At 45.8% G+C, this 22,942-nt stretch overlaps 1 protein-coding gene across 3 annotated transcripts in view; it reads right to left on the bottom strand.

The window, feature by feature from the left end:
• Positions 1-5,856: 5,856 nt before the first annotated feature.
• Positions 5,857-22,942, bottom strand: part of LOC136749808 (myosin-10) — a 66,580-nt gene continuing 49,494 nt past the window's right edge. For all 3 annotated transcript variants that reach the window (XM_066704366.1, XM_066704367.1, XM_066704368.1), the window contains 26 exons: positions 18,795-18,988; positions 17,961-18,082; positions 17,314-17,383; positions 16,919-17,079; positions 16,477-16,585; positions 16,105-16,236; positions 15,695-15,901; positions 15,408-15,545; positions 15,086-15,209; positions 14,657-14,828; positions 12,880-13,092; positions 12,608-12,752; positions 12,195-12,401; positions 11,982-12,086; positions 11,611-11,763; positions 11,142-11,390; positions 10,829-11,041; positions 10,351-10,563; positions 10,073-10,234; positions 9,842-9,970; positions 9,396-9,484; positions 9,110-9,233; positions 8,816-9,024; positions 8,397-8,505; positions 8,093-8,265; positions 5,857-8,005 (listed from right to left, as the gene is read on the bottom strand). In XM_066704366.1, the coding sequence (XP_066560463.1) occupies positions 7,864-8,005; positions 8,093-8,265; positions 8,397-8,505; positions 8,816-9,024; positions 9,110-9,233; positions 9,396-9,484; positions 9,842-9,970; positions 10,073-10,234; positions 10,351-10,563; positions 10,829-11,041; positions 11,142-11,390; positions 11,611-11,763; positions 11,982-12,086; positions 12,195-12,401; positions 12,608-12,752; positions 12,880-13,092; positions 14,657-14,828; positions 15,086-15,209; positions 15,408-15,545; positions 15,695-15,901; positions 16,105-16,236; positions 16,477-16,585; positions 16,919-17,079; positions 17,314-17,383; positions 17,961-18,082; positions 18,795-18,988 (4,064 nt within the window). In that variant the 3' untranslated portion in view covers positions 5,857-7,863. The remainder of the gene's footprint in view (positions 8,006-8,092; positions 8,266-8,396; positions 8,506-8,815; positions 9,025-9,109; positions 9,234-9,395; positions 9,485-9,841; positions 9,971-10,072; positions 10,235-10,350; positions 10,564-10,828; positions 11,042-11,141; positions 11,391-11,610; positions 11,764-11,981; positions 12,087-12,194; positions 12,402-12,607; positions 12,753-12,879; positions 13,093-14,656; positions 14,829-15,085; positions 15,210-15,407; positions 15,546-15,694; positions 15,902-16,104; positions 16,237-16,476; positions 16,586-16,918; positions 17,080-17,313; positions 17,384-17,960; positions 18,083-18,794; positions 18,989-22,942) is intronic.

The raw sequence follows: 22,942 nt of genomic DNA, 5'->3' as shown, positions 1-22,942 counted from the left end.
ACACAGGACAGCTGTGAGAGAGCGCTCTTTTTGTTGTGTTTCTACTTTCAGGCAGTCTCAGCATTCCTAATCTTGTTTTTAGTTTTGCCTTAATTGAAATTACTTCAGTCCACCTGCTGTGTTGATTTGAGTAACTGTACAATGCACTAGTTAGAAAACAGGAGACACTTCTTCACACAGAGTCACAATCTGAACAAACTCCCCAGCGATGTGATAGAAGCTGAAAATTTGGGAATATTTAAAGTCAGACTGGATAGGATCCTTGTATCACTCAGTTATTAATGGACACCAAACGAGCACAATGGGTTGAATGGCCTCCTCTCGTTTGTAAACTTTCTTATGTTCTTATAAGGTACACTGGATGCCACCAAGCCTTGGCACATGACCCACCCCACCCTTCTTAGAAAGCATCTGCCCCCCACATACACGCATCTCACAGCACCCTCTGCCCACCTTACCCACAACTACCTCTTCTCTTCCCCTCTTCTCACCCACCATAACCCACTCTGTGCCCCCCATCAAAAGTACATCCTGGCTGTGTCCTGCTTTCCACAGCTCCATTGACCTCACAACATTCCTGGATTGACCCCCTGGCGCCCCCTCCTGTCCAAGTCAATGCAGTACCACTAACACACACTCTCTCCGCTAAATACACACTGGCCTCATTAATAGAACCATCACAAGCCTACAGCTGCCTGTTCCATCTTAACACACTCTCTAGCACAAAACACAGCTTTCAAGCCTACCTCACTGGTGTCACATGATGTTTGTTTTCAGATCCATTCATCTCTTTTCCCATCTCGTCTTGCTGTTGTAGGCACACACCTCTCCATGCTCCTTGGTGTCCTCCTCAGTTTCTGTATCATGTTTGCATTCAGTGACCATGTTTCACAGCCAAAGCAGGGCCATTTCTAGGCATAAGCGCCTGCTGGGGGGCCCTAGATAAAACAAAAAATAACAAGTTATACATTTAGGATTCATTTCATTTTTTTTTTTTTTTAATGGTCACTGTTGTCAAAAGTATTTTACAATTTGAAATAGTTCAGAGATTTAGTTCAGATATTTTACATTTAGAGAGTGAGTCGTCCATCATGCTAGACAGCCAACTGCCACTGGGCAGGCGCACATCGTCACACGATACTGTTGAAGCGGGAAAACAGTCAGCATCAGCTGCTTAACTTACTGCTTGAAGGATGTCGGGGAAAAAAAAAAGAACGTACGAATCTGGTGCCCAACAGAGGAAAAGGAAAAAGACAGAAGAGGAGAAACATCAACAACAGAAAAGTATTTTATTTTGGTCTGTTTTTTTTCTTTAGTGTTGTAGCTAGCATTTTGTCTTTGCCATTAACTTGCTATGCTAGGTTAGCCATTGAGATAGCTAGATAGCTAAGTAAAGCACTGTTAGTAACACCAACATCAAGGGAGCTAGCAAGCTGCCTACACTAGCTAGTCAGGGAGTAAGTTAAGATACAATTGTTTAGCTCTTTCTAATTGCTTATTAAATACGATTTAAAGCCGGCTGCAGACCACCATTAATTTGAAGGAAGCAAGACGTTGCTCAAGTGCTGTGTTGATGTCTGTTAGCCCTGCAGCTACCGATTGTTATCTAAATGTTTCGTTATATAAATGCATTAGACATCTTAAAAAAAGCCAAACAATAGATCAGGCAGAAGTCTCCATCATGGAAGTCGAGAGGAAGCGGTGGCGAGACATTCTGACTCGGTTAGTTTGTATTATTCAGTCCTTAGCTGAGAGGAATCTGGCTTTCAGGGGGTCTGTTAGCCTGTTTTAAAAGAGCACGTCAGAAGGACTGACAGTGGAGATAATCAGTATCATACCACATACTTAGGAAACACAATTCAAAATGAGTTGATCTCCTGCATCAGTGAGAGAATAATAAACACAGTGGTGACTAACATCAAAGAGACTAAGTATTTTGCAATAGTTTTTGACTGCACTCCAGATATCAGCCACCAAGGGAAGATGTCAGTGGTTGTCCGAACTGTCAGTCTTGAGAAAGCACCAGAGATAAGGGATTGTTTTCTGGGTTTTCTAATAGCCCCTTTATCCAAAAGTCTTGGTTTATCGGAAGTGATTCTAAACAGACTGGATAATCTGAAAATTGCCTTTCAGGACTGTAGAGGACACTCTTATGACAACGGTGCCAACATGAAAGGCAGAAGTTAAGGCGTGCAGGCCAGGCTGTTGGAGAAAAATCCATGTTCTTTGTATGTTCCTTGTGGGGCACATACCCTGAACCTGATGGTGGCAAATGCAGCCAAAGGATCTTCAGAGGCTACTAGCCTCTTTGGAGTAGTTCAGAAAGTTTATAACCTCTTTTCAGGTTCTACTAATTGACAGACCATCCTTTAAGAGCACGTGGACTTAACTCTCAAGTCCTGGGGAGAGACTAGATGGGAAAGCCGAGTAAACAGCATCAAGCTTCTACGCTACCAAGCTGATAAACTAAGGGGGGCTTTGCTAGAGGTCAGGGAAAATGCAAATGATCCAGCAGTAAGAATTGAGGCCCAGTCCCTGGCAGAAGAAATTGGATCATTTAGATTCCAAATATGCAGTGTTGTCTGGTACAACATTCTTTCAAACATCAACACTACTAGCAAGCTTTTACAGTCTGTTAACATGAAGCTGGATTTTGCGGTCTGTCTCATAGACAAAACAAAAGAACTTCTGATCCACTACAGGGCCACTGGATTCACTGCTGCACATGTATCAGCAAAAGAGCTGTGTGGAAATATGAATGTGGAGGCGGTCCTCAAACACAAATGGCTGTGAAGAACAAAAAGGCAATTTGGTTATGAGGCAGCAGATGAGCCACTGGCTGATGCCATGAAGAGACTAGAAATAGACTTTTTCAACATTGTAGCATGCAAATCATTGGAGGACCGATTCAAATCACTGGGGGAAGTAAGAGACAAGTTTGGAGTTCTTATGAACTTCCATCAACTGGATCCCCAGACACTCAGAGAGCAGTGTGTGAGTTGCTTGGTGATGCACTCGCCTATGGAAAAGCTGTTGACCTTGACTGGAGAGAGTTGGCGATGGAAATGGAGAGCCTTCCAGATCTTCCCAAAGCAGAAATGACAGTGATGGAGCTGCTTACATACATCCACCAAAATGAGCTCTGTGAGTTGTACCCAAATCTTTGGATAGCCTTGGGAATAGCCTGTGCCCTCCTAGTAACAATGGCCTTGGCAGAGCAGAGCTTCTCCAAGCTCACATTTATCAAGACCCACCTCAGGTCTTCGATGGCACAAGAACTTCTGAGTGGACTTGCAGTCATTAGCACTAACCATCAGCTAGGCAGCCAACTCTCTTATGATGAGGTTATCAATGATTTTGCTTTCAAGAAGGCAAGACATAAGTTATAAGTAAAAAAAAAAGTTCTATTTTGAGATGGTTCTAATTAACATTATTCCTGTATTTATCATTTTGCTGTTAATGTGTGTGGGTGAGGGGACAGGGGTTATTTTATTGTCATACATTTTTATTTATTTAACTAGAATAGTTTTCATTTAAGAGTTAATTTATTGACAATTTTAAGGTTTTATTTTTTGTTTTATATATATATTTTAAATATTAAGTTTTTAATACTTTGCCTTGCCAGGTATTTATTTCTGATTTTTTATTGCAATTTAGTGTCATAAATAAAAGTTGTGCAACCTGATATTTTCTGACTAATTTTGTATTTTGACAGTTTAACCTAACATAGTACCAGTTTAACAGAAAAATCATCCAACACCCACATCCAAACAAGATCTTGCCTGAGCTTTCAAGATAGAAGTATTAGCAGTGAACTACTGACCTGATGGAAGTTACACTGCATATTTTAAGTGTGCTACAATTTGCATGCAATTTGTGAGGATTGTTTCATTAAAAGAGAACATTTGGGATTTATTTATCATTATAGTTAGGCTGCCCTTCATACTATTCCACCGACGATGCCTTACTCTACATCATGGGACGGGGCCGCCAAGTCAATTCCAAGTCTAGAAACGGCGCTGCCCAGAAGTGATTGGTCGTATGGATTGATCACATACTTGTCTGTTCAGGCAAGTGGGTAGATCTGTGCCATTTCTTCCAAATGCTGCACATACCACATATATATATAATTCAACACTGTACAGGCTCTACTTCAACAGCATGGTGTTAGTGTCCATATACATGCTAACAATCCAGCTACACACAAACTGAGACAATGTACATTGCACAACGTGTCTGTGTCTTTGCACTTTCTGCTCGATTCCTCTCACGATTATAGGATGTGTATGTGTTACTACCCAGCATGAGACACAGTTACAGACACTCACTCATTCACCCAGAGTGAAATATTGGTTTACAATCGCATGTATTTATACGTAAAAAATCGGTGCCTTTTAGAAAGAAAATCCATACCATGCGCACTAGTTATGGTGTCCGCCTTATTGACTCACTTCCGCTTGGGACTCTCCTCCATGGGGAAGTGAGACGGATGCACCTGGACAACACTGCTGGATTCCCACCTCAAACCCCGCACTGGCGACCCGAGCAGCGTCCCGGATCTCACAGCAAGGACTTTCAAATAACAGACACTTACAGTCCGTGGTACAAAGACAAGCTCTTCCGTTAGGGACCTGCACTGTGTAATACACAGCCAGTGCTGGGCAGAGAGGGTGGCCAATTACGTAGAGTTGATGACATCATCTTTAGTTTACCGTTACATTAATTTTGACAGTGAACCAAAAAGGCGAGAATACAGAATCAACTAAAACACTTCATATCAAATTAATATTGATTGTGAAAAGATAGACCAACACCTGTGCATAGATGTACTGATGTGGTTCAGTTCAATGTGGGTTTTCCATTTAATTCTAAATTTAGGAGAACTTGAGTGACACTAATCCATATGTAACACCGTGAATCACAATTGTTCCGTCTACATCTCATAGACAATGTATTATACCATGAAATCATTACTAAACCATTGACACCAAACCATATACAGTGGGGGAAAAAAGTATTTGATCCCCTGCTGATTTTGTACATTTGCCCACTGACAAAGAAATGATCAGTCTATAATTTTAATGGTAGGTGTATTTTAACAGTGAGAGACAGAATAACAACAACAAAATCCAGAAAAACGCTTTTCAAAAAAGTTATAAATTGATTTGCATGTTAATGAGGGAAATAAGTATTTGACCCCTTCGACTTAGTACTTGGTGGCAAAACCCTTGTTGGCAATCACAGAGGTCAGACGTTTCTTGTAGTTGGCCACCAGGTTTGCACACATCTCAGGAGGGATTTTGTCCCACTCCTCTTTGCAGATCCTCTCCAAGTCATTAAGGTTTCGAGGCTGACGTTTGGCAACTCGAACCTTCAGCTCCCTCCACAGATTTTCTGTGGGATTAAGGTCTGGAGACTGGCTAGGCCACTCCAGGACCTTAATGTGCTTCTTCTTGAGCCACTCCTTTGTTGCCTTGGCTGTGTGTTTTGGGTCATTGTCATGCTGGAATACCCATCCACAACCCATTTTCAATGCCCTGGCTGAGGGAAGGAGGTTCTCACCCAAGATTTGACGGTACATGGCCCCGTCCATCGTCCCTTTGATGCTGTGCAGTTGTCCTGTCCCCTTAGCAGAAAAACACCCCCAAAGCATAATGTTTCCACCTTTTCCAACTTTTTTAAAATGTGTTTTTCTGGATTTTTTGTTATTCTGTCTCTCACTGTTAAAATACAGCTACCATTAAAATTATAGACTGATCATTTCTTTGTCAGTGGGCAAACGTACAAAATCAGCAGGGGATCAAATACTTTTTTCCCTCACTGTATACACAACAAAATAATACAACACAAAAGCACTTCTATAATGAATATGTTTATTGTCTTTTACAAAAATCATTGTCGTCTAGAAATACAGGTATACAAGAAATAAAAGGAGATTTCTGCAGTCGAATGCCTGGTTGTCAACAGCCAGTTCAATAACATAACTACCTCATGGATGTTAAAGCTTTTAACCAAATGAAATCACAACACTTCCTGCCGGGGCAGAAGGCTCAGCGTTCCATAGCGTTAATAACACTGAATTATATTCACGTAGAATAATAATAATAGCTAGAATAGCACTAGAACTGAAGAGGTACATACGGCGTATGATATGAAGCACGGCTAAATACAATACAAATCAGGTTTAAACATGTTACGTGTTGTTGTGGTTGTTGCATTTTGCGTTTCCTTCTTTGTCATAATGTTAGCTATATATATACGTGGAGATTTTCACTAGTAATGCTTTCTTAGTAGTGTCTCTAAGGCACTTTTTAAAGAAACATCAGTTTATTATATACTAACATTAGAACAAATGAGAGTTTGATACTTTGCCTTCACTTTTTTTGACTGAAAAAAACTAAAAACAACAATAATAATAATAATAATAATAATGATAATGATGATGGATATGCAAATTCTGGTATGTAAATCCCACAGATATGTAATACCCCACGCTGCTGGACTTGTAGTGGCTTCATATTCGAACCTTCATAATATGACCTTCATCACAAGGAGTTTACAACTTCACATTGAACGGTACATGAATTGTAAGGGTTGCGTTTTTCCTTCAGGGAGGCAGGGGAGACTACGGGAGCCGGGCTGGGGGGGCAGGGACGTGTTTGAAAGCCTGCAGGACAGAGTGTGCAAGAGAAGACAAGTCACTAAACTACAGATGGAGGGATGGCAGAAGAGGGGGCACCTACTTCGAGTGAAAGAGACATTTGCGATTCAGTCTGAGGATCCATCCTTATCTGACAAGCACCTGTCCTAAAACTGAGTGTGAGCAGCGTTTAAAAAATAAAATAAAGGCTTCTCTCTTCCATTTTTTATTTAAAAGAAGCAAAGAAAGTTGGACTAGTCAGCAGTTCTCGCTTTCATCGACTCAATAATCCCACTCTCCTGGTTCGGACAGGGATGCCCAGCCGGTCACAGAAGAGCACAATGCAACCGCTGGGTCTGGCTTCGGGTTCCCGGGTCACTGTTATAATGTTATAAATGTTATAAATACTGCTTTGTACTGTGCTGTGCTGCAGAAGACTAATGAGGTTTAAAACAACATTTCCCCCAAAACACAATTCACGTTTGTCTCTGAGCAAAACAAGGGGGGGAAAAAAAACAAGGCTGTCTGCAAACGGACACCTCACTAGCTTCTACCATTCCTTCATTCGTTTCACAGTAATTCTGTTCATTGTATTCGCACCTTTTATTATGTTTTTATAATTATGCAATTTGTTATCGACAGGATTCAGAAAAGCACATGCGGATCGGTCTTCATATAGTTCCAGTCTGACCCAGTACAGGTCCAAGCGCAACCAGAACCAGAAACCATTCTCTTTTTGGATTTGAATGGAACGAAACGATCAGAGACATGCATAGCAATGACCAGGGACCCGCTCTGCTAACCATGTCTTTGAACGCAGATATCTTTTGATGAGAGGACAGCTTCGTTACGTCGGCCTAGAAAATGGTTGAATGCGGTTTATGAGGGAGGGGGGGAAAAGAAAATTAACTCCTTTTATTTATATATTTATATATATATTTATATATATATAAAATGCACTTGTACCTATATTTTCATAAGCAGAGTACAGTATGCCAAGGCTAGAGTTACATTAAGACGCAATAGATCAATGATTTCGTCAGCCCTCAGAGTGCCGGTGGGAGATAAGGCAGACTCTTGACCACAAGGCAGTCCGGCGGACGCGCGGAGGCAGGTGTTGGTCCCCCCGCACTGCTCTGCGAGCCCGGCGGGCCTGGGGAGGCCAGGGCGGTGTTGCATGCTGGCTGGCTGGCGGGCGGGCGGGCGGGCGCGGGGGCGAGGCTCTACTCTTGGGAGGCCTGCGTCTCGTTGACGTCGCTGGCCTTGCTGTCGGCGTCGTCGTCCGAGAGTTCCATGGAGGCGCCTTCGATTTGGAGCTGCCGGCGGCCGGAGCGGCTGGAGGAGAAGCTGATGGGGCCGCCACGCCTGTGGTGGGGGGAGAGGAGAGGTCTTTAGGTCATAATAGGAGAGAGAGGGAGAGAGAGGGAGAGAGAGGGCAGCAGGGTGCCGTACCGCAGGCGGCTCTTGAGCGTGTTGACCTCGCGGCTCAGCCCCTCGCTGGCCTCGGTGGCGTCGTCCAGCTCCCTCTGCAGTTTGCGGCGCGAGGCGTTGGCCCGGGTCGCCTCCTCCTCTGCCTCCTCCAGCTGCCGCTTCAGCTGCTTCATCCGGGAATTGGCTTTCTCCATCTGAGGGCCGAGCACAGGAACAGTGAGAACATGCAGAGATACACACAGTAACCACACTGAACAGTCTAATGCAGCGGTGTCAGTGGGCTCAGACTGAGGACCCTGCACACCAGGAGGGGTTCGTGTCCCACCTGCTCCTTATACTGGTCCGCGTGGCGGCGCTCATCCTCCACCTGCATGAAAACCTCCTTCAGCTTCTTCTCGGTGCGGCGGACAACCTTGTTGGCAGCGGCTCTCTCCCTGTGTGGCACAGAGGGGGGGGCAGAGGTTTAAACACCACAGACTGCGGAGGGATGCACCTTCATTCTGACAAAATAAATCTCTCCATCAAATTTCACTCAGAAATTAAAAGCTTTTGCCACGTTATACAGTGATGTAACCCTCGTTTACAAGAAGGAAACTTGTCAACTTCATCAACCTCCTCTTGTTGTGTCAACTTGACCCTGCAGTTAATCCCAGCTGCCCCCCACCGTTCACCAGAGAGCACCATACAGCAGGGGGGCCCAGTGTGTCGGTAAGTACGCAGAGGCAGCTTTTTTTGTGTGCTCACTTGGCCTCCTGCTCCAGCTGTTCCTCCAGCTGTGCGATCTTGGCCTCCAGCGCGGTGATGGTGGCCTTGAACTTGGACTTGACCGAGCCCTCCAGCTCCTGCAGCTTGGCCTTCAGCTCCTTGTTCTGGCGCTCCAGCTGCTGCCGGGCGTTCTCGCTCTTCTGCGCGGCGCTGCGCTCGCCCGCCAGCTCTGTGTTCAGGGTGTCCACCTGGCCGGGGGCAAGAAAGGGGCGGTTACTGAGGCATGCGCTTCGATGACAAACTGGAGTGCGCGTGTGTGTCCCATGTGTCTACCTGCATGGTGGTCTTGCGGAAGCGGTCGTTCAGCAGCTCCATGTTGCTCTGCTCCTCCTCCAGCTCCTCCTCCAGCTGTGCGATGCGAGCCTCCAGCCGGCGCTTCTCGTCCAACAGGGCGGACCTGGCCAGGTACAGACGGACAGACATGTCAGCACACCAGGACACGGACTCCATTAAAGACCTACTCTGATACCAGTAAAGAACTCAATTCACAGCCAGCGCGCTGTCGGACAGCAGGAACACGCGGGGACTGCGTTCCTGGACCGGTGCTGCTCGGACTCACTTTCCAGAGGCGCTGTTGGAGATCTCGTCGGCCAGCTCATCCCGCTCCTGTTCCGCGTGGCGCCGGCCTCTCTCGGATGCAGCCAGGTCCTGGCAGGGCGGCAGGGCAGTAGGATGACAGTCAGGACAAGACAGACACTCCCTCCACTGTAACCAACACCCTCTACCCCCAGCTGTGTTTTATTATTTAAAATGGAATCTTTAATAAAGGCTGTTGACATAACCGTCTGATAACACAGCTTTCTGCAGAAATATCTCCGGAAAGACAGATTCGATCCGATACTAGGCCGTGTCTCTGCACTTCTTGTCATGCTTCTACATTGAAAGGACATGGATGCAACACTGGTTTGCAGAATCTCCTCACACATACAGAACCAAGGAGATCGGGCCCATGTCGGCCTCGCTGTGGACGGAGCGGATGGGGCGGAGTTGGACCGGGAGACATACCTCTTGAAGCTGCAGGATTTCAGCCTCCAAGCCCTTGAGCTTCTTCTCGTTCTCCTTGGACTGAGCGAAGATCTCGTCGCGGGAGGCACGGGCCTCCTCGAGTTCACGCTGATAGTCCTTCATCTGCGCCTGTGGGGGGCAGGCAGGAAACGAGGTCAAGATTAGGATGAATCCCGGAGCCAACAAAGTTCCCAAGGTGACCCACGGAGGATGTGTGGCCGGGAGGAGTACCTGCAGCTTGCGCAGCTGTTTGATGGCCTCGTCCCGGGCCTTGTTGGACGCCTCGATTTGAGCCTCCAGGTCCTTCAGGTCCATCTCCATCTTCTTCTTGGCTGCCACCGCCAAGGCCCTCTGCTTGCGCTCGTCTTCCAGTTCGGCCTCCATCTCACGCACCTGCGGACGGAGTGGACAGAGTCACCGCCACACACTCCAGAGCGGCCCTCACACGGCTCAACCAGGGACTCGAACGCCAATCGACAGCGTCCACAGCCCTCCCGGGACCCCCGTACCTGTTTGACCAGCATCCTCTTCTTCTCCTCGTTCTGCTCATCGCGCGCCTGCAGGTCCCTCTCAAACTGCGCCTTCATGGCCTGCATGTTGACCTCCAGCCGCAGCTTGGCGTCCTCGGTGGCTTGAAGTTCATCCTCGAGCTCCTCCAGCTGCGTGCGCATCTCCTCCACCTGCTGCTCCAGCGTGCGCTTTGACTTCTCCAGCTCGTGGACCTAAACACAAAGACACATACAGAGACACAAGCAGTGTGTTAATACCAGTTGAGTTACACACTTTTGGTTGATAGTCATAAAACTTGTTACTGTTGTGCGGAGCTATCACTCGTCATCACGGTTTAGGAGAAAAATAAATTAATTTATGAAATACAGCCTTTATAAAAGTGATGCACAAAGCAGCTACTTTATAGACACTGGTACAGATGGGTAGATGTATAAATACTGCTTTAAATCAATTAACTTTGGTCCTTTCTGGACTCACGTTCTTGCCGACGTCATCCTTGGAGCTCATCAGGTCCTCCATCTCTGTGCGCAGCTGCTTGTTGAGCCTCTCGAACTCCTCCTTGGCCTCCAACGCCTCGTCCAGTGCGCGGGCCAGCGACAACGCCTTGGTCTCCTTCTCCCGCGCCTCGGCTTCCGCACGGTCGCGCTCCTCTGCGTAGCGCGCCGAGATGTTCTTCTCCTCGGCCAGCATCTGCCACACAGCAAGAAGCACATAGATGAGCGCTTTAACTTTCCCACAGTCGGGGACCACAACGTTTATTGATATTTTCCTTCAAGCATCAGATCCGTACCTGGTCAAACTTCTTTTGCTTCTTCTCCAGGTTGGAGACGATCTGTCTCTGGTGGTCCAGGTCCACCATGAGGTCATCCAGCTCCTGCTGCAGTCGGTTCTTGGTCTTCTCCATCTTGTCAAAGGCCATGGCTTTCTCCTCCAGCCTCTGGGTGGTGCTCTCCATGTCTTTCTGCAGCTTCTTCTTCACCTCCTCCAGCCCCTCCATCGTGCCCACGTCCTCCTCCAGCTTCTTCTTGGTCTCCAGCAGCTGCAGATACGATAACAGGAGGTCACACACTACCGAACTTGAATACCTGCCCGTCCTGTAGGGAAATCGACCCCTCTTTGCCTGAAATGCCCACCCTATGGATGTTCTATGAATCTACAGTGTCCACAACAACCCCCAAACCCAACACATCCACATCTGAGACACGGTCAGCCGGCCCCACGGCCCGACTGCCGTGTCCCTTGGCCCCGAGCTTCCGTACCTGAGCCTGCAGGGAGGCCAGCTGCTTCTCCAAGTTGCGGCGCGCCTCTTCCTCCTCCTCCTGCTGCTCCTGCAGGGTGTTCTTCTCCTCTTCCAGCTGCCGGATGCGGCTGCTCATGTTCAGCTTCTGGCGCGTCTCCTCCTGTAGCAGCTCCTGAACGCACACACACGCACAACACATGACACCATTACACCCCAGCCCAGGGACAACAGGAAGGTCTCTGTGGTGTACGGCAGCACCAAAGGGCTCTCTTTCTTCCAGAGGGTTCACTTTTCTGCACAGATTTTTTGTTCCGACTGGCCGACGGCGATGAAAACAGCTTTGATATGTTTTTGTTATCAATCCTCCAGAGATTCCACCCCTCGTCTCACCTGTGTGTCCTGCAGCTGTGACTCCAGACTTGCCGCGTCCTTGGCCAGCTTGATTCCCTTCTTCTCAGCCTCTTCCAGGAGAGTGGAGACATTGTCCAGCTCATTCTGTGGAAAAAACGACACTCTTGTAACTAACCTGACTGCAAGGTTAAAAAAACAAAGTGGTAGGCCCAAAAAACGCGTTACAGCCACACAGGGTGGGGGGGGCCTGACCTGCAGCTTGTGGGACTTCTCGGCTAGCTCAATCTTGGACCGCTCGCCCTCGGTGACTCTGGCCATGAACTCCTGCAGCTGTGCCTCCAGCTTCTTCCTCTTGTGCTCCGACTCGGCCTTGGACTGCTGCAGCCCCTTCACCTCGCTGGCCAGCTCCTTGTTGTCGCTCTCCAGGGTCTGCTTGTTCTTCTCCAGGTTCGACTTGAACTGCACACACACACACAAACGAGAGAATTAGAAACATGTTTAATCCCCAGCATGAAGGAAGGTCTGTTCCCATTATCAAACTTTCATTCAACTCGAGAACAGGCACGGCCATTGTCCTGATCTCCAGTTATCTTCCCACAGTGGCACTGTTGTCACCCAGACAGAGGGTTGGTCTGGCCTAGCACCAGTACTGGCCCAGTACTGACCCTCTTGGCCTGCTCCAGCTGCTCCGAAAGCTCCTCCAGGGCAGTCGAGTGTCTCTGCCTCATCTCCTGGATCTGCGACTCGTGGTTCTTGGTCTCCTCCTCGATTGCCTTCTTCAGCTCAGCCACTTCCTGCTCACGCTTGGTCCTAGAAGGCAGAACACGGGTTGGGACACAGGAATGTCATCCAGGGCCCGGACGGCAGATCGCAGTGCTAGAAGATGAGCAGCTTCGCCCCACAGCCCAGCCCACCCCGTCCCAGCGTCGTCCCGCACCTGAGCTCCTGCTGCGCTGCCGTGGTGTCCAGCGTGTCCTCCAGCTCCGTCTTCAGGGCCTCCAGCTCCTCGCTCAGGTCCCTCTTGAGCTTCTCGGCCTTGTTGCGCGCCGTCTTCTCCGACTCCAGGTCCTCCTGCAGCTCGGCCAGCTGGGCCTGCAGCTCACGCACCTGCTTCAGGGCATTGTTCTTCTGGGCCACCTCCTCGTCCCCCCTGAAACGCACACACAGGTAGACACAAACACAGACAACATGACAGGTGAGCACCCTGGGAGCCACTGGAGACACACTCATTTGTCATCTTCTCAAAAGCCACCACAGCTTCATTTCTGTTTATCTGCATATTGGTAGACATGGAATTACGGAAAACAGACTAACTCACAAAAGGTGGAACAGTGCAGATCATAATTAAACTAACAATGCAAAAGCACGAAAATAGATTAATGAGCAGCTCTGTTTTGGAGACCAATCTTGGATAAGGAGGTATCAATCACAGGGGTTGTCTTAATACATTTAATCTGCACAGAAATTGGGTGAGATTCCAGTGATCGACAAATAAATCCAGCAGAAAATGTATATACTATTTTCACCTTTTCTTTAATTTTTTTTTTTTTTTTTGCTTTATTTAAATTGGGAGATGGATATGGCTAACTGAAAAAATACAGCAACATCACAACTGTGTGGACAGTAGGGGGCGATGTTATCAGCAGAACCAGCACTAACAAATGTTGATCCACACTACAGTAACCAGCATTCATATATTCATATATTTATACATTTCTCATCAGAAAGAGGCAAAAAAAAAAAAAAAAAAGGAAACTTAAGTGACCTTAATAGGTTGTAAATTGCAATCAGGCAGGATTAAAAGATGGATCGACTGCAAACTCACTTTTAAAAGCATTCCAATGTTGTTAGAGCTAAAAGAACACTCAGTAAGGGTCATTGCCAAGTCTGAACAATAATCATATGTTTAACAAGACAATTACACAAGAGTTTAATTCTGAGATTTCAAATTCAAAACAAACCATTTGCTCGTTAGACAAAGAGGGAGCAACTTAAACATTGGATTCAAAGAGCTGCGTCTCGAGAATTAATCAAAACGGCATTGAGTGACAAGTACGTAACAAGCGAGAAACCAGGTCAACCAGTTCCAGATGACTAAAATCATACTTTCTGCTGTCAGCTTATTTTGGAGATATTACAACCATTTTTAATTGTAACTGAACCTGCGATTCAATCTGAGGGCACACGGCATCTTGTATTCTCCAAGCAGTCTTCTGGCATGCGATTGCAAATATAACACATAATACTAGTTGGAGCACTTGGTGATAGTTGTAATTAAATTCACAGAAAAGCAGACACGAAATAACAGAGTAATTGGAGTGTTTTGCTGCAGTGGGTGAGTATAAATTGAGATAATACAGGAATGAAAATGGCTCTTAAGGCACATTCCTTTGTGTGGAATTAATCATTACTGGCCTCCTTGGCAGCCATATTTGGGAATGTTTAATATGCGCACCGTTGATGTCCAATTTAGAGTCTGAATTGTTAATGTTTTAGAGTGACTAATCACTGATTTTTAAAGACTAAAGTGTTGAAAAATGCTGAAGGAAGGAACGTAGGAAAACAATCCCAAAACAAATGAGCACTGATGATGACACGACTGGAGTGTGAGGATTTGAAAATGACTAGATAAGTAAGGGCCTGTATTTATGAGCATGTTTTGGCAATGCTTTAAACGGTATTTTGTATTGATTGCGTTACTCAGGGTGCCTGACCTGGCCAGCGCCGCCTGTAGCTCCTCCTCCTTCTTGGCCAGCTGGATCTTGAGCTCCTCGATCTGGGCCTGCAGCTCCGCGATCTGATCCTGCAAGTCGGTCGTCTCCCCGTCCAGCTTGCGCTTGGCTTTCTCCAGCTCCTGGCGCGTCTTCTCCTCCTTCTTCAGACGCTCTGCGCGACACACACACGGGGCTGGTCAAACTTGGGACACGAAAGCTTTGCGCAGTAAACATACCCGAAGATAACGCCTATATATTGTTTGATTGATTATAAAAACCCTTTCTACTGAATATGTGGCAAGATATTTAAATACACTAATATTACACAACACATGTGAAGTCCGTTTCGAAGTCATGGAGGCAGGGAATGTGCCAGGCAGCCAATTAGCTAACGAGCCTGTAAGTCGGTCAGCAGGACGCTGCCCCCACCTTCCAGGTCCACGATCATCATCTCCTGCTTGTTCTTCAGCTTGCCCAGGTTCTTGGCTTTCTCCTCCTCCTCGGTGAGCTGAGAGGTCATCTCACCCACGCGGTCCTCGAGCAGCTTCTTCTCCTGCAGAGAGGGAAGCAGCGATGGCTCACACACTGCCGGGAGGCACAGAGAGACTCTCCCTCGCCCTCACAGCCAACAGCTTACATGTACAACAAGCAACACAATGTTACAAAAACAATGCTGCTTTTAAGCGCTTCTGGCCCTAAAGTGACTGGAGTGGAGATCTTTCCGTCAGTCCTCGGGTTAAACCCACTGTACCTTCAAGAACTTGGAGTTCTGGTCCTCCAGCAGCAAGATGTCCTCTTCCATCTTCTTGATCTTGGCCTCGGCCGTCACCTTCTCCAGCTGCAGCTTCTGCCGGGCAGCCTCCTCCTCGTCCAGCTGCTCCTCCAGGTCCTACAGGGGTGATGGGCAGACATACATGGACTCGCAGCCTCTCGGTGGTCATCTAATGTTCCTACATTCACCCCAAGCCTGTGTCTGGAACCCCCACCCAACCCCACGACCTTCCACCCTGCCTCTGGCCAGTGCAGCCCTGGCCCTACCTGGATGTGCGTCTGCATCTTCTTCTTCTCATTCTGTAGGGACAGGCTGCGCTCCTCCTCCTCCTCCACACGGGACTCCAGGTCATGTAGGATCTCCTCAAGCTCCTGCTTCTTGGCGGCCAGGCGGGCGCGCATCTCCTCCGCCTCGGCAAAGAGCTCTGTCTCGGCCTGCAGCTGTTCCGCCAGGATGTTCTTCTCCTCCACGAGCTGGTGGACGCACACAGATGCACACAACCCCGTCAAACAGCTTTGTTTTAGAGGTTTGGTAGATATAAATATATAACTTTCACAAGACAAATGTTATATACTTTTTATTTTGCGAACTCATTTGGAGTCTCATGCAGTCCAGTGCCCCTTGAATCCCACCCTACAGAGACTCAATGGGATGCAGGACAGGATACAGGACTCACCTGCTGGTGCTTCCTCTCCATTTCCACCAACTCTCCCTCCACCTTGATCTGCTTCTCCTTCACTTTGACCAGCTCCTCATCCTTCGCCTGCATCTCCTCCTCCTGCCTGGTCACCTGTAGCAGGGGCTTCACCTGCAAACAGACAACAGGCATTACACACGAAAAACGCATCACCACATCAGAATATTGTAATTTAGAGTGTTTGTCAATTCTCCAGTATTCTTCACTGGGGAAACAGTCTGAACAGTGAAGAACATCCCCTACTTTAGCCTGAAATGGAGGTTTAAAACCCACAATCCGCCTGCACAAATCGATAGCCCCTCGCTCTCCGTATCCCTAGGCGTGAGGTGGTCCCTGGGCTGCCACGCTTACCTTGGTGAAGAGCCTCCACCACTGCCAGTGCCGCAGTTTAAGGTACGCTGCACAGTTTCGCTGGAGGACCTTCAGGGCGCTGAGCTGCTGCTGCTTCTTCGCAAACGCCCTGGAAAACAAATGGGGGACTTACACTCAATCCTGCACTTTGTGAATACCGACAGAGGAGAAGAACGGAGAGGGTAAAAGGCTAATGGATTAGGTGTTCACCAAGGGGTGAATGAAAACATAGGGACTTTCTCTTTCTTGTAAGTTTACATAGTTCATGAGTGGATGGCTACAAGTCATTGCCGAAATGCCACCAAAAAACCTGCCATATGGTTCGATTACACTCCTTTTCCAGAGTGTGTGGGGGTTTTGTCAGTTTGCAAGACAATGCTGGACGCAACAGAGTGTAACGAGGGGGAGGACAGGAGGCGAGCGAGCTGGAGGACGCACTCACTTGCGGGCCAGGTAGCCCCGGCAGACGGCCTGGAAGTAAATGATGATGTCTGTAATCTTCAGGTCCCGCTCCTCCTCCAGGTGAGCCAGGACTCCCGCCCGGAAGAAGATCTTGCTCTGGCCGATCCTGTACAGGTTGGGGTCCAGTTCTAGGGCCCGGATCTGCCATTGAATAGAGTGAAACAGGCCGTGAGCAAATGGAACACGCTGTTTACAAGCCAGACTGAATTATCTCACATGTTGATCATCACAAGCATTTAGCTGATGTAATAAAAGCTACAAAGACAAATAAAGTCATGGTATCTTTGTACTGGGCATCAAACCAAGAACAGTATTTCAGTGATGCATTTTTCTACAGTGTAAATAAATGAAACTGAAGTAAAAATAAAATGTTACCATCCTTTCGCAGGCTTGCTTGCCATCCATGAAGCCTTTGGGAATAGCATTTGGGGTGAGGATCTCGTATCTATTCACAGACAAGAAAAACAGTCACAAATGATTTATTTTTATGAGTAATGCGATATGCTATGATATCTAAATATCAGTAAATCGTATACTAACGAGCATGAGAATACCTTTTGCCTAAAAGGATTGACTTGAATAGTGTCAAGAGATAACAGCAGATAAATCTTATGTTTTGTCTTTCAGGTGGGGTGTTGACAAATAGAAGCTAACTGAATTTTCCCACCAAGTGGAAATTTTACTTGGAATCATAACTATGATCCTTCTGGAGGATAAATAAGAAAACCATTTAACATAGATGTATGACTGAGGGAGTTTCCACTGAGGCCACAAAAATGTCCTACGTGTTGTTAATCCACTCCCTGATCCGTAGTGCAACAAAAGGAGAGAAATTAACAAGAGCTAAATAAACAAAACTGTACAATTTAAATAGGGAGCATTGCAATTTCAGGAATGTGAGAATAGGTTTGGAATCAAGAAAAATAACAGGTATGATCCAGAATTAAATAAACAGGCGTGCAATATGACATGCCACAGCTTTGTCACAGGGGGCGCTGTGGAGCAGGTGGGCAGCAGCCTACCTCTGTCTGAACTCCTGGAAGACTATCCTGTTGGGGAAGCCCTGGCGACAGATGCGGATTCCCTCGAGAACCCCGTTACAGCGCAACTGGTCCAGCACCAGGTGGGGATCCAGCTTTCCTGCCTGGGGGGTGGAGAGACGGAGTCAGGGGGTCTGCACAGCAGTTATAGGGACAGTGGGACTAGCGCATCCTGGTCCCTCCCAGATACAGCACTGTCTTTTTATGGACACCTTGTGAGACCTACAGATTTGGGGAGTCATGCGCAACTCTGTGATGTTTCAGATGTTTCAGCTTTAACCCCTGGTTTCACATTAAATAGGAACTGGAGAGGAAACAAAGCGTAGCTGTCGGCCTGACATACGAGCCCATATAACAGACGTTAGAGTTGTTAGTTACTAGTAAGTCATATGTAAAGGAGTTTCCATTGTTTTCTACAATGAATCACCCATTAATCTCATGTGATGTTTCTCTTGCATTTTATAAAAACATACTTTTCTTTATTAGAAGGAAACTGAATCTTTGAATCATTGAAATCTGATGTAAATGTCTGTTCGTCCCCTGCTAACCAAATTCTAAGTCTAAATTCTTAAAGCAGAAAAAAAAAAAAAAAGTGACTACTGAAGTCTTACTGTATCCATGAAAAACCACAAAATAAACTCGAAAATCTTTGAGATGTCCCTCTCTTCCAGACCTCAATACTTCAAAAACTGCACTGGTCAGAATTAGCTCATCAGAATCGTCCGAGACCATTTCCAAGATCGATATATAAAACATGGCTCTGGCTGGGTCTAAGCTTACAGTCTTTGTAAGTGTGTGGGAGGAATGGGGGCTCACCCGCTTCTCGTGGTTGGGGATGATGCAGCGCACGAAGTTAGGGTTGGTGTTGCGCAGCGTGGCCATCAGCTTGGTCAGCGACTCCTTGTACAGCTGCCCCACAGTGCGGAACATGCCCTTCTTGGTCTTGTAAGACGAGCCGAACGTGGTCTCGTTCATCCCGGCCACCTGGTCCAGACCGACGATGCGGTCCACTGCCGGTGAGAACGAGGAGAGAGGCACGCGGTGAGCACAGGAGCACCGCGGCGCCAGACTAACAGTGACAAGCAGTGCGAGTAGCAGCAGCTGTAAGCATGGCGGTAATGGAGATGGACGACTACACGTGATACCTATGGTACGACGGACAGCGCAGGTGGACTGGGGTGGGTTTTCTAAACTAGAAGCATAAACAGCAAATACAAAATAAAAACATACAAACCAAAATTAAATTAATTATAAAAAATCCTAATTCAAGTTCTGGACTTCCACAGGTACGAGCATGTTTAATTAAAGCAGGGCTGGGCTTACTGTGGCCCTGCATTAAGAATGCTGGTACTGCTGGCATCTTGTAAAATGCAGTCAATTGATTTTAATAAAAAGGGAACAAACCCTCATTCCCTTTGCCATTCGCGTATTGGTCATTTGAATGCAACAAATCCATATAATGTCCTTTTAAAGACTGATTTTGCTTCATCATCTGACACATCTTAGATATGGTACTTTAATTCCAGAAAGTCAGTAACAACAAAAAAAAACACATTCTGACTAACTGAAGGAACATTTCTATCTTTGGCCAGAAATACCAGGCTACTTTAACCAATGATGCAATTAATCAAACAGGACTCAGAAACGCCATCTACGGAAAGTGCAGCAAAATTAATAATGTAACATCTTGTTTAAGAACGTACGATGGGGACTATAAATTATTCAAATCAATCAATAGTGCAAGACAGAGCAGCACACACAGCTAGCAAACTGTGCGAGGAGCTTGGTAGGGACTGGGTAGGGACTACTTTCTCATGTATTGATTTTCTTGCTTCCAGGTACCATGAGCAATTTATTATTTTAGTTTGAAAAGTTAAACAAAAAAAAAAGCATGCGATCGTAAAAAAAAATCAAAAAAGAAGTTGATTTATTTATAGTTTAAAGAAAAAGCACAAAGTATTGAAAGTCGGTGCATTGTTTACTACCACACCACTCACAAGATGCCTGAAGGTTTCCGATTGGTAGATTAACTGCTTCCATGCCAGGTTATGAACAATACCTGCCGAGTTGTCCTACGTGCGATTCCATCTCACAGTGACTTTGAACATTAAAGACAAACAGTAAAAATGGCTTCTATCCACAAGTGCTTTCTATGTTATCAGCTCAAAGCACTGGGGGTAGACAGAGACCAGGGCAACAACAAAACACCTCCCTTTGTTGCATTAAGGCTCGATGATCCAGTTCTCCCCGAATACAATGGGAAACTGCCACAGGTTCTGGATAAAATCTGACCACTTTAAAGGGACATTATAAAGAATCAAGCTTGCAGAAGTCTGATCTTTGCACATTTCCGTCCCCCCGTTACAGTGGCGATGCTGAGCCGAGTCGATGAGAGGCAGGCGTTTATGCTAATCGCTTGACATAGCAGACTGTCGCACAATCTATAAAACTGCTCCTTTCAGCAATCTTGACTTTGTCAGCACATTCTGGACGGAGAGCGAGTACCATGTTATTTTGATGTGATTTTTATAGTCTCTGTCCTCATAACAAACTGTTACAGTTAGATGTTGCCCTAAGTTGTAGATTTGTTAGTACACGGATAGCTTTACTCAAAAAGAATGGTTTGAAATAGGTTTGAGTTTTCCTAGATATTGCCAAAACAAATTGACAAAAATGTGTTGCCACTTTCTTTAAACAAACAAACAAAAAAACACAGTACAAAACAAGCAAACAAAACTGCTTTTTCCACCGCTGTACTCCTTTTGACATTTTTGGCGTTTCCTGGTTCGGGTATATGTTCAGTGTCCAGTCAAGGCGTATGAAACGGACAATCTTTTGAATCCTCATTTGGATGTTATTTAATAGGGTGACAACTACTATACATTTCAATTTAACCTACAAATAGACACTAATATCTTAGGACAAAAAAATGTTAACTTGGGTAAAATGCTATTGGATTCAAAACCATTCAATTCACATGTGAATGAATATCTAAGAAATAACTTGATCCAAAAGGCTAACAGAGGACAATAAAAAACATCAAAATTTGAATTGACATGCTACTCACTCTCTACATTATTTGTGACGAATAAAACCCCAAATGACTACTAGTGTTTCAGGTAAGTAGTTTACATGCATTTTGTGCAATTTTAGCTCTGAAATGTAATACATTATATATATATATAATGTATGTACACACATATACATAAACAGGAGTATAAAGTACTTTTAATGCAGATCTAATATAAATTCTGTAATTTTGCTAATCAAAACTTTGTACATAGGCACTGCTACACTCATGCTAGAACCCAGAAGTAAAAATGAAAGGAAATAAGACCATAAAATTACAAGTCCACAGTCTATATTACACAGACAGGGACAGTAGGGGTTCCCAGACAGTTCAATGGCTTTTTAAATATTAAACCCTCAGGTATTTTTTTACTCTGCTTGGCCCCCGTCTGGTGTTCTTGTTGTGTAAGCTAACATTAGCTCAGCTATCACAGAGATGACCCATGTGTGTCTGGTCCTGGCATTGGAAAATAATTCCATCAATCTTTCTCCAGTTCGAGCCCAAATTCCTAAACTCCCAGAATCCCCCATGAACACGAAAGCCATCAAGAATGGCAAAAGCTTCCAAAAGGCACAAAGATCTAGTTCCTGTACAAAACAAACACAAACAAAACTAAATCTTTCCACTCCTTCCAGGTCTATTTATCCTGCCCCAGTGACCCTAATTATTTAAGGGAACCCTTAAAGCCGTTCTGGTCAACAAGAAAGTGAACAGTTCATTGGGATTTCAAGCGAACAGACTCTCTATTGTTCTCAAGCAGTCTGGACTGCATTTCTCCCTGCGTAGCCCCCATCTTGTTCACATTAATCATGAAAACACCCTCTCACACTATAATAAACATCCCCAGACAAAACAATAAGGTATTGATAGGGAGGGCTACCTCCATTAACAAGGTGTTTTCCCACTTCTCCCTTAAACACTTTAATGTACGATAGCCTTTTCCTTCACATTGAAATGATGTGTACAGTAAGTGTCTGACCACTAGTGCCCAATCACAAAGCACGTGAAGCAAATCGAACAGCTGCAAGCTCCCAAAACATGCTTTTGAAAAAGTTTGGAAAGGCCATGGTTTTGTCGAAATGTGGAGGACACATGGTTGAAACCTCTCACAAGAGCTAGAGAAACTCAACACTGACAAAGCGAAGGTGTAAATCGATGAACAGCATTGCTGAAAGGTCACAATACCCGTGTATTTTGATTAGTAGAGATGCATTAACTTCATGCAAGGCTAGAAGCGATGGGTGCCTCTGAAAGTACACAATGCGGTTGTCAGCGTAGAGCCTACAGCATCATATACAATCACCTGGAGGGTCATGAAGACCAGAAACATTGTCATAGAAAGAGGCTCTCTGAAAATTCTGAATCTCTACAGCCGAGAAACAGAGAGAGAGGAAAGGGGGTGGGGATAATAACAGAATAGGACAATAGAGCAAACACACAATACACGCACGCACGCACACAAACACACACACACACACACACACACACAAACAACACTCTGGTTAGTACTGGCTGAAGAGGAAATCACAGATTACCCAAAAAGTTATTGTAGACCAGCAGAAAACTTCATGCACATTGACAACATGATTGAATTACTGTCCACATACAAAGGGTTTCAAGAGGACATTCAAAGAGATCATTCAGGCGTGTTTTCGGGCAGCTTCCTCATTTCTGTGGTATGTTGTTAATTGCATTTAAAGTGACCCTCGCAAAGGTTAAATGCTTACATGTCTAAATACCAGCTTTAACACTGCAAAAGCATACTTCTACCAAGGGTGTTCACTTTCCCTAGGACTTGAGATTGGTTACCAAGGGGACCGTTCTTTGCGTAGTTTATATGAATTTGGCGTATCATGCAATATAATGTAAACAATTGTCTGTTTGAAGATACAAC

The sequence above is a fragment of the Amia ocellicauda genome, chromosome 5 (assembly GCF_036373705.1).
Source record: "Amia ocellicauda isolate fAmiCal2 chromosome 5, fAmiCal2.hap1, whole genome shotgun sequence".
Lineage (NCBI taxonomy): Eukaryota > Metazoa > Chordata > Actinopteri > Amiiformes > Amiidae > Amia > Amia ocellicauda.
The sequence above is the reverse complement of the archived record's forward strand: the minus strand, read 5'-3'. Positions and strand labels throughout refer to the sequence as shown.